We start from the raw sequence: 11,616 nt of genomic DNA, 5'->3' as shown, positions 1-11,616 counted from the left end.
GCCTCCTGAGCATAGCCCCTCGTTCCTCACGAACCCTTGTCTGGCGGGCAAGCCTGCAGGAAAGCCAGATTCCAGGGAGGGAGGCAGGAGGGCCTGAGAAACACTCTGAGGGCGGGCTGTGCCTCCCTGAGGCCTTCCTGCCTTTGTAGGTATGGGATGCAAACACCTGAGTGGAAAAGGGTGGTGATCTTACACTCACGAGCCCTCTTGCATTTTGAAAACGGTCGTTTTAATAAAATAAAGACAATCCAATATTTCCCATTAGCTTCCAGCAAGTGACCCAATTTTTTTCAGTGTAATAAGCCCTTTGAAAAGGTGAGTCTTGTGAGTTCGTGGGCAGCTTGTGAGTGAGTCAGTTTCCAGATCGCTGCTCCCAGGCTCCCAGGTGCTCTTCTCCTTTTTATGGAGTGTGTCCTTGGGCAACCCAAGGCCAAAGTCGCATGGGCCATGGAGTGGCTCGGGGTGTGCAGCTCTGATGGCCAGCAGCCCCTTGCTCAGGGGAGAGTCTTCTGTGCCCCAGGCACCGCGACAGCCTCCCTTTGCTGGTGCTGCTGCTGCCACTCAGGGCACCTGCCGCTCACTCCACCTGACCTCCACTGTCTTTCTTCCTACCCTTCTGCAGACCAGCAGAATATTCTCCCCTTCTCATCGCCGACCAGGAGTTTGGTCTGGTTTCTTGGGAAGAGAAGGAATAGACAGGAGTGTTAGAGCCAAGCCTGTGGGTCCCACTCATCCCAGCTGGCACTCAGGATGCTGCGACATGGCGGGTTCAGTCCAGGACCCCGTGGGGCCTGCACCTGACCTCCACCTGAGGCAGGGGTGGGGGCTGGGAGAATTAGAGAATGCTTTGACCCCGAAGAGGGGGAACTTCTGAGCTCTGAGGGTTGTGGCACCCCTCATGAGTATGGGGGGACTCCCCAAGATGCCCAGGCTCCTGGCAGCAGGGTGAGGCCCTGACTTTTCTCTCCAGCATCTCCAAGTGCGCCTTTTGTCCTGTGAAGAGACAGTCTGGCCCCCCTACAAACGAATGGCAAGTTTTCCAGCAGAGTTCGGGCTCCGGACTCTCCGGCCCCCTTTTCCCATGTCCTACACTAGCCCACTTCATTTCAGCCTGGCTTCTGGAACACTGTGTGGTTCCCACCACCACAGACCCTGAGCCAGCAACTGCAGGGCAGTGAGGGAGGAAGGGAAGGGCCTCTCCAAGGCCCGCGGCCTCTGGAGACTCCACTTCCTAGTGTGTGCAATGGGTTGATGACAGAAAGGACCACTTACCTCCACTGGGTAATTATGAAGAATCAAATAATGTCTATCAAGTGTAGTGGCTGACACTTGGCTATTCTACACTGGCTTAGAGCTCTCAAAAGGTGCTTTTTTTTTTTTTTTTTAATGTATGATACTCATCACACCAAATGTTAGCATCGGTAGCGGGCCTCAGGAAAACAGTGCCTCCCCAGCATGAAGTTACAAAGCTATACCCTTTTACATTTCTTTATGAATCCACGGGTATTTGAAAGAGAGAGAGAACACGAACATGTGTGTGTTAAAACACATTTCCTAGGGCCCTACGTGGGCTCCTCATTTGCCTCTTGTGCAAGGTGGGCCCTCCCTGGTGCCTACATTAGTGAGGCGACTTTCCAGGGCCAGACCACCTGAGCCCTGAGCTGCTGGAGGCCCGAAGGAGCCAGGCCTTGGTTACCTGGACACGGCTAGGGCTGTCACCGCAGGGCTGGTCTTGCTGGGCTTCCCTGTCAAAGCAAGGCTGACATCCAGCTCTCGACAGAGGGCAAGATTCTTCTCCCACCTGTGACCTGTGGGGATCGTACGAGAGAACGATTAGGAAACCCATACATGCACGTGGATGTCCACGGGCAGAGCCACAAACACATACACACATATTTATATTTGTGGTCAGCAACTTGTTAAATTGAGGGGAAAATATATTTAATCTTGGCCTGTGCCGTTGCAAAAAGGGCCGTCCCAATTTAATTTGCAGGCTGTGATAGTTACATGTGCTGACGGGCTGCGGTATCCATTGTGTACCAAATTGGATTTGTGTATTATTGCTTTCTAAATTGCATGCCTAGTTCAGCAAAATTGTTCATCAGTGTTTACTGGCTTTATGCTTAATAAGATGCCCCACAATACCTTGCTGCCAGGATGTAACGCAGCCCGTAATTGCCTAGTAAAAATAAATTACATAAAGTCGGCATTATCAACTTATCTAAATCCTCTCACGCCACAACCAATAATTAAATGCTGAGAACGTTTTTTCAAAAAATATAACTCAATGATTGTTACTTCACTCATTTTAATGACTGCATTTGGGGGCAGACAGTAATTCCTTCAACATGGAGGGCGAGATGGAGAGACATCAGCTGGGTACATCCCTGCGAAGTCACTCAGAGTCAGGGCAGGAACGACACAGCTGTCCCAGCTGTCCCAGGGTGGCCTCCTACGTGCGTGGAGAGGCCTGTGCACCAGGAAATGCGTGCACATTTTGTGTGTGTGCAAAAGGCCACACTACAAGCCTTCCCGGAGCCCTTTGTGTGTTCCAGGTCGAGTCCAAGTCTACGAGGTGATTCCTAAAATACGTTGTGCTCTGACTGGGTTGGTCCTTGTTTCAAATGACAAATAAATGAATTCCGGGCCGAAATTAGATCATGTCTGTACACAAACGAGGCATCCTCAATATCTCCAAAGCTTTCTTTTCTTGCCCCTTAAGATATCTGAGGGATATAGCAACATGCACACCAACAGGACACAGGTACAAACATCCACGTGCCATGCCTGATTCTGTCACCTTCCAGCAAAACGGGTTTGAGCAATATTCGGAGAACAACGAGACCTCCACAGGCTGAGGTTTGTAAGCCTGCAAATGGATTTTCTATTTCTACACTGTGGTCCAGCCTGATTTTCACGAATACATCCGTGCCCTCATGCCATTTCACCTGAATCCTCCCTTAAACTGTAATCACAACCCTGGCACTTGTTTTCTATTTGGCGGTGGTGACCTCAGACAGGTCGGGACAAACGGCAGGGGAAGGATGTGGACCCAGGCGTGATGGGGCTGCTGCCAGCCTGAAACAGTCTTGTGAGCTCCGTAATGTCATCGGCCGGTATATGAAGGGAGAAGGCTCTTACCAGCCTATAAAAATGATAAGAACATCCTGCATTTTGTTGAGCAGATTCTTGTCTATGTCTGTTATTTTTCATGTTAGGTACTTCCTGCACATCCTGACATGTCAGGGGCAGGGGAACTGAGGGACAGAGTAATTGTTGGGCACAGAACTAGGTCTAGAGCCCTGCCTCTTGCTTTTCATGTCACTTCCCATTTCTTTGGACCCCATTCCCAATGAGTACAATCTCAGCACAACTGTTGACCCTGAACAGAAACCCATGAGTGCACTGGCACTTCCAGAACCAGTGGAAGGTCTTTGAGGTGCCCTTCGTTCATCGGTCTTTCCATCCATCCAGCATTCTTGTTCAGACATCCATTTATCAACCTTTGCCTCATGGGACCTCCATAGCTTCAGAAATGGGCAGTGGAGCCAAGGACTGAACTGGCATCCTTTCGTGCAGGTGTACCACAGAATTGTTCATAATGAGGCTGGGGAATAGGATTCTATGCTAGCTCTCTTCCAACTGGGTGGGAGAAATAGGGGAGAAAGTCTGACCCCCGTTCTTCAAAGAAGTGTTGTGAGTTTTTTTAGAATGTACAAGCCCCACACATCTTTCTTTTTACCCTGAGATGGGGTGATTCCTTGGAGTCCCAAAGGACCCTCAAGGTACTAGGAACAATGAAGTGAATGTGGTTGTAGATCCTTCTGAGGTCACTGCTTTGGGTCTGCCCACATTATTGACAAGGGTGCCCAGATGGTGTTATTTTGAAGGAAGGGATTCTCAGTGTAGAGCCTGGGACCCAGTAAGGGCTGATCAGATGTCTGTGCATGTTTGTGTGAAGAAAGAACAATAAATGGATGATTAAATGAATCAGGAAGGTGTGGAGTATATTCTAGAAAGGAACTAACTGAAGATGGCTACTCTTTTTAGAAGGCAGCCCTTAGCACTCTAATAAATTCTCTCCCGTGAATGATCATGGGTCTTGGGATACGAGTAAACCAGAACTCATGATGACAGGAGAAGTCACACTTCATGGTAACATGTTTCCTTTCATCATGGGCGGCACCAAGAAAAATGTCTCGGTTCTGGGCCAAAATCTTTGATGAAGACGGAGCTGAGAAAGAAGGCTGGCTGCGCTGGAGGAGGTGATGGTTGGGGGCTATTGGGACAGCTGTGGTGGAAGAGAAGGAGGTGATGGCTTTGCTGGTGATCTTTGTGCCTGTGATCAGGGGTGGTGCTATTGTTGATGATGCATGGCAGTATCTGAGGTTGAGGTTCGCCTGGCCGTCTGAAGTTGGTCTGAGGTTGCTTATGTCCGCTCTGGGGACAGAAGTGAGAATGATGGTAATCCTACGCTCCTGGGTAACTCTGGGAAAGCTCCTAGGCCTCTGTGCTTCAATTTCCTAATCCTTCATATGGGTGGCATAGTAAAATCTATCTCACGGGGTTGTCGTGACAAATTAGAGAATACACGGCAAGTACGCATGATGGAGACTGCTCAGGGTCAGCCCTCTCCCTGCAAGCTGAGCAGTGGTGGCCATGGTGGTGATGGTACCAGAGGCCATGATGGCAGAATAGAGAACAGATTTTCTTACGTCACTCCCATCTGCCACAAACCAAAGAGGGTTCCAGAACAGTCGTTCTTTTACCTTGGTACACACCACACTCACCTGGGGTCCTGTTAGACATGGCAATCTAGCAACCCCCAATCTTCTGCCGGGGCTTAAGGTAAAAACAGGACCCAGATCTACATTTTTAATAAGGCTCCTGGGAATTGCGGATGTAGAGGACCTCCAGACCCACTCTGAGGAACTTGCCATGGGGAGTTGGGTGGACGGAGCCAGGATCACCAGGGCAGGCCGGGGCGCTATGGAACCACTTCCTCTCTCCAGGCATATGGCAAGGCCCCTCCTGGCCCCTCCTTTTCCCTTTCTGCAGCCTGGCTGTCCAGGCAAGTAGGCATTTGGACCCAGGCCCTGGGCTGGGAAGTTTGGCATTGAGGAGTCATCAGACAGATGGAGAACATCAAACTAAGCGCTGTAAGATTCTGAGGCTCAGAAGCCCCTGAAAACCACCACGACTGTTCACATGTCCAGGGAGCATCCCAGAGCTTGCTGGTCCCTGCATGACGGGGCCAGGATGCAACGGGACTACTCCACGCTGCTTCACGTACTGCCGGCAGCTTGCAGGAAACTGTGCTCTGTCCCCCCAACTTGACAACATCCAGAGAGATTCCATGGCTTCCCTGGACTCCTTAGGACTGAATGGAGCTATGGGAGGGGAGGGGGGAGTGAAGACTGCAAGGCGAAGGCCCCACACCCTTAGCAGGGCAGGTACCTCTTGGGCTCAGAGGTTGAGCTGAGGGATCCTCTGGTGCTACCAGCCCGGGAACAGATGTCTTCATGTCCTCAGTCTTCCAAATCTGTCCAGAAAAGAGAAAGGGCCAATGGCTGGGGAAATGATCCTGTCTGTGGCCTCGGGCCCATCCCACTCCCTCACATCCAACAGACCCTGAGGGAAGGGATGGGAATATGGTCCCCTTTCACTTCCAACACTAATGTATTCTCGGGGACAAAAAATTACTTAGGCTTCAGTAGAGCACCGTTGAAGCTTAGGTGGGTTTACTCTGCCCTCCTGTGACCATAGTGCCTCCGTCCTCAACCTCTCATCTGCAGGGATGAGACCCAGCAGCTAGTTTATTGTCATTTTACTTAGCTAATGCCCTTTCACCCTGCTGCCGCCATCCCTGGAGGCCTCCCTCACCACTTAGCAGCTAGGCCTCCCCATTCTCTGTGTCTGGCTCTTGGTCCCAAGCCCTTCTATTAATGTCCTCATGCTGACTGCATATGGCTTCTCACTTGCTGAATCCAGATGTTATGTTGACAAAGGGCAAGGATCAGCCTACTCTTAATGATTTTTTGAACTCCACACCAGGCCTAACCCAGCCCTGGGCCATTCCAGGAGCTCAATTGCCATGTTGGATGAATGAGTGCTGCGTGCATGAAAGTCTCTCACTCATGACGTGGGGGCCCACAAAAAAAAATGCACCTGCTGCTTGGCCAGCCTGGGCTCCTCTGACTGACCCACAGTGTGAGTCACGCCACCAAGCCCAGGCCTCCCTGACCTACTCATGTTCTGGCTAGCCCAGGATGCCCTGCTCTCTGCAGAGATGATGTACCCCTCCTAGCCCACAAATGGGGCTTCTCAAGGGACCCTCCTCAGCCTTGTCTCTCCCACCCACACACAGTGACCCCTCAGCCTGCTTGGCCTCTCCATATGCTGTAACTTTTCTTCATTCTTGGGACTCAGCTATACTGCCATCTCCTCTCATGTCTCTCTGTTAGAAATAAATCCATACTCCCTTTGGACCCTCACCACATATTGATTCAGCAAGTATTATCTCCATGATTATTCTGAGCCTTGGGGCATGGACACCCATGCAAAGCAAGGCCAAGTTTTAGCCATGATGGCACTCAGCAAGCTTTCATAAACGTTTGAAGCAATCAATGGACACTTTCTTGAATACATTATGGCCTTCAGTCAACATTTCCTTTAAACTGTGGAATTCAGTTGGCAGTTTCTTAAGTGAGCCTCTGAATTATTCCTTATCTTTACTCATTCCTTCATCCCTCCTGTCAGTCTCAGAAAGCTTGCCTTGTTCTTCCCAGGCTAATCCTCACACTTCAATGTTTCTGTTTCATTCTCTTCCTGGTTTATTGATGCTTTCCCTCTCCATGGCTTTCCTCAGAGGGTCCATGGCACTCTTTGATTATCATGGTCATAGCATGCATTGCATACATGTATTTTCTGTTTGTATTCTCTTCTAGGATATGATCAGCTGGAGGATAATGGCCTATTATTAATTTCTGTGTTCCCTGTGGCTTGTATGATGAGTTTGGTACAGAGCCAGAGTTAGGGTGATGGACAGATAAAAAATATTTGGATGTATAGATGGATTCATGGGTAAATTGATAGGTATATGGAAGGATAGATCATTGTATAGGAGGAAAGAAATGGAGGAAGGGAGGGAGGGATGGAGAGAGGGAGGGAGGAGGGAGGGAAGGAAGGAAGGAATGGCAGAGAGATAAATAGTTGGGTAGGTAGGTAGATGTATTATTGGATGGATGGATGAAAGGATGGATGAATGGATGAATAGGTATAGAGATAAATAGTTGGATGGATTAGTGGGTGAACAGATGGGTGGATGATGGATGGGTAAGTATGTGAATGGATCGCCCAAATATTTCTTTTCAGCACTGGGCTATGTTCTTACACATTTGACCATTCAGCTTTCACACCTTGTGCTGATAAATGTTTATTTCATTTCATGAGTATATGTGTGTATACAATTATATATATAATTCTATCTATCTTCTATCTATCTATCTATCTATCTATCTATCTATCTATCTATCATCTGTCTATCTACATTTTGCCTGGAGAGAGCCTTGCCTTTGCCCTCACTTGCCATGAAGACCTAGTCTGGCATACCATTTGGTCTCAAATGCAGCCTATAGATTTGGGCTCTTGGAGGAAGTGAGAACAAAGACCATTTTCTTGTACTCATTCTGTCTTCATTCTGCCCAAGACACACCTACCCGAACCATGCCGTCTTGACTCCCAGTGATGATGACATGGTTTGTGTCCCATGCTGGCCCTTCCATCATGTAGCAGCAGGTTATGACTCCTTCAGGGCCCCAGGCCGTGGTGATGCTGGCCAGTGGCTGTCCATTGACATTCCACAGAGACAAGTGGGCTCCCGCACAGGAGACAATGGTGCCCTGCAGCAATAAAAACTGATTTCACTCCACGCTGAGGTCACTGCCTGCCCATCCGCATTTGCTCAGCCAGAGTTTGCACACCCCAGCACCCTTAACCTGCTATCTTCTGAAGACTAACGAAGGTACTCCAAGACCTAAGACACCCACTTCTTATTAGATGGCTCATAGGTCTCTTGTGTTTTCACACAACTACAAATTCCTGGCTATTTGCATACTGCAGTCATGTGTTTGGATACTGCTTTCTCTGACACAAACTGGCTGACTTACCCTTTGGACTCCTTCCACAGCCTGAAGACTGCCTCTGGCTCCAGACATGGGGCCTGGACATGGCAGGCAGGCCAGCCCTGTCCCCATGAAGAAGATTTGGATATCACTTGGTAGAGGGCAGAGTACAGAGGTTTGAATGATTGTATATGGCTCAAAGAATTGACGATGTCTCTCTGAAGGGAATTTCTGAGGAGAAATGTCCCCATTGAACCTCCTGAAATGTTTATGTCTAGAGTTTTCTTCTCAAGTCCTTGTCAATATTATGGCCAATGGTATAGTGGTCACTGTCACTGAGGACTCATAAAACCAGCTGGAGCCATGCCTTCGAGCCTTGCCCTAACCACAGAAAGGACGTAGGGAACTCAGTGCCCTTCCATAGCCCCCTGGGCTCCATCATACCCCTTTCTGAATTGTCTGGCTCTGTTAGAGTCTGCTTGAGGCTGAGGACCATGTCTGACCAAGCACCCAACCCTGAGCCCAGTAGGCACTTAGTGAATTCAGTTGGCTCCAGGACAAGTTGAATTCAACAAGTTGTTGGTCATGATATGTCTCCACTGAGATCTGAGGACATTATTCTTTATAATGCTCTCTCAGATCAGGGCTTGGTGCCTTTCCCAATGCATCCACCAATTTATCCATTCACTCACCATCCTCCCATCCATCCATCCATCCACCCTCCATCTGCCCACTTACCTATCCGCCCATTAATTCACCCAAATATCCATCCAGCCACATACCTATTCATCCATCCATCCATCCATCCATCCATCCATCCTCTGTTCTGCCCATGTAAGATTCATCCTAGATTCAAGTCTACCTGGAACACCATGTTTGGCTAAAGTTGGGACCAGGAGCCTTCTTCATTATCTCCCCCTCTTTCTATTATCCCCTTGCCACTCTATCCATGCCCTGGACTCCTAGGGTTTTCTGTGAGAAGATGCAGAGCCTTTGAATACTCATGGAACCCCATGCCCTATGATGAGGATTCCAGCCTGGGAGAAATTCCACACTGAGATTTAGGTATATAGTTCTCTAACTCTTTCTGTTCTCTCTGTCTCGGTCTCTGTCTATCTGTCTGTGTCTCTCTGTTTCACTCAGACATAACACACACACACACACACACACACACACACACACACACACACGTTCCTGACAAGCTTATCTTTGGTAGCAGCTTGGAGGGACAAACAGAAGCACTTCCTGCCATGGAGACCAGAAGCACCTGATGAGTTAACACTGACTTAACATCAGCGAACCGAATTAGTCCGCCAAGCCCAGAAGATCTCTTACCAAAGCCAACTTCTTGCCCCAATTCCCTCATGCCTGTGCCAGAACAGACACCTCCCACCACTCTCGCCACCCTGAGGGAGAAAAATAAAAAAGGAAAAAATAAAATCTAGAACCAGATGCTGCACATGTTGATGGCTCCACTCTGCCTGGGCAAAGAATACTCCACACATTTGGGACAACATTTCTCAACATTCTTGGGAGATCAGCCTCTCTTTGCTCCTGGGTTTTCTCTTGGGACACTGCACCATGCTTTCAGGCAGGCTCACAGACATTGAGAAAGTGAGGACTCACCGAGACGTCACTGATGGCAAGAGCAGAGATACCCTCCCGGTGGGCAGGCAGGCGGGCCACATGGGCGAGATGGTCTAGGTCCCACAGGATGCAAGTACAGTCTTGGGAGCCACTCACCAGGAGGCTGAAGGTGACTGATGCTGCCAAGCATGTGACAGCCTGTGTGTGTCCATATAAGGCCTGGGGACAAGAAGCAGACCCACGGATTATGGGAGGGACCCTCAATCTAGGTACCTGGGGAGATTTCCTGCCTTCCCACTTACTGCTGGGCTCCAGATGAGGAAACAGAGATTCAGGGTGATTCCATGATTCCAAAGTCTGTGGTATGTGTGTGCATGTGTTTCCATGTGTGTGTTTGTACATGAGTCTCTGCTGGCCTCTCAGTTCCATCCATTTCTGGGAGTTGAGGCTCAGCCAGGGTGGATCTGCATCCCTTTTATCATAACTGAAACAGGCCAGTAGCACCCTCACACGCTGTGAGCTCACCTACACTTGGCCCTGCGTGTTGAAGCTGCACGTACCACTAGTCACATGCAAGGACACTGATTTACCAAGTGTAGTGTCCCACCCAGGTGCATAAACATCAGCTAGAAATTCAAATGCAAATTCTTGGGCCCTATCCAAGACTGAGTCAGAAACTCTGGGGGCAGGGCTGTGATGAAAACCATGGGTTTTCACAAGCTCTCCAGGAAATTTTCATGCACGCTCCAGTTTGAGCATTACCCCAGGAGAACCTCAGAAACAAACATGCCTCTGCCAACTAAAATGGAAGGGAGGCGGTGGGGGGGGGGGGGGCTGTCAGGTCATCATGAAAAAAGATGTGACTTTTCAAGTCTGATGGATCTGGGTTCATAGCCTGTCTGGCCACGTGGCGGCAGGTGACTCAGGGCCTTGGTCTTGGCCCTCAGGTTGGCCTGTGCTAGGTCTGGCCTGGTTCACAGATGGCTATGTATCCAGATATGGCCAGAGGCCTTGCTCCCCAGGGACACGTGCCGGAGGGGCTGGGGTGGCCTGGTGTTCCCAGGTCCACGGCCGCTGGCCACAGTGTGGTTTCCGTCACAGTGGTCCCAGAAGCTGCCAGGTAAGCCTGATCTGAGAGCTGCTGCATCCACACGGGCAGCTGTCTTCTGGAATGAGCCAGAGAAGCGCAGAGATGGCATTCTGAAATGTGATTACCCTGGCTTACCTAGTGGTAAACCTCCACCCTCAGGACGGATGACTGCTCACTCATTTGGGTCAATGAGTCTGAGCATCATTTTTCAAATCTGTCGCTTTGCCTGTTCACAGCCAGGAAGAGTTCTGCTAGGGATTCCTGTTTGTTTTCGGTAGATCTTAATGTGGCACCAAGCAGATGGGGCTGGCAAGGTTCTGGACGTGACCCACAGAAGATGACTGGGGTCATCTCAGGAAACTGGAAGCTGTCCACATGAAGAGAAAAGCAGAGGATCTGACAGGAGCTCTGATGACTGAGTTCTGACCATAGGGGGACATGGTGACTCCAAAGAGTGCAAGCCAGGGGATGCTGGACTAAAGGCTGGGGATTCAGAGAGAGAAGCTCTGAGCCCAAGTGTCCCCATGTGCTGTCCATTAATGGAGCCAAGTCTACTGCTTTGCAAAAGGAGGCACTGGAGAGTGAGGGGGGCCGGTCTGCGTGCAGGCACTGACCACCCGTGTAAGGCTCATTGCCTCTCATCACGAGGCACTTAGCCACCCCCATCTGGAAAGGCCGAGGATATCAGTGAAGGAGGACAGCAGATGTCAATGTGCTGTCTACTGGCTCTTTGTTGGGATGAGCACTGGGTGTTGTATGGAAACCAACTTGACAATAAATTATATTGTTAAATAAATAAATAAATAAATAAGAATA

General features: G+C 49.6%; 1 protein-coding gene across 4 annotated transcripts in view; it reads right to left on the bottom strand.

Moving 5' to 3' along the window:
- Positions 1 to 207: 207 nt before the first annotated feature.
- Positions 208 to 11,616, bottom strand: part of WDFY4 (WDFY family member 4) — a 297,123-nt gene continuing 285,714 nt past the window's right edge. For all 4 annotated transcript variants that reach the window (XM_045437996.1, XM_045437994.1, XM_045437993.1 and 1 more), the window contains 5 exons: positions 9,750 to 9,929; positions 7,719 to 7,901; positions 5,458 to 5,542; positions 1,697 to 1,808; positions 208 to 675 (listed from right to left, as the gene is read on the bottom strand). In XM_045437996.1, the coding sequence (XP_045293952.1) occupies positions 609 to 675; positions 1,697 to 1,808; positions 5,458 to 5,542; positions 7,719 to 7,901; positions 9,750 to 9,929 (627 nt within the window). In that variant the 3' untranslated portion in view covers positions 208 to 608. The remainder of the gene's footprint in view (positions 676 to 1,696; positions 1,809 to 5,457; positions 5,543 to 7,718; positions 7,902 to 9,749; positions 9,930 to 11,616) is intronic.

The sequence above is a fragment of the Leopardus geoffroyi genome, chromosome D2 (assembly GCF_018350155.1).
Source record: "Leopardus geoffroyi isolate Oge1 chromosome D2, O.geoffroyi_Oge1_pat1.0, whole genome shotgun sequence".
In the NCBI taxonomy this organism is placed as follows: Eukaryota; Metazoa; Chordata; class Mammalia; order Carnivora; family Felidae; genus Leopardus; species Leopardus geoffroyi.
The sequence above is the reverse complement of the archived record's forward strand: the minus strand, read 5'-3'. Positions and strand labels throughout refer to the sequence as shown.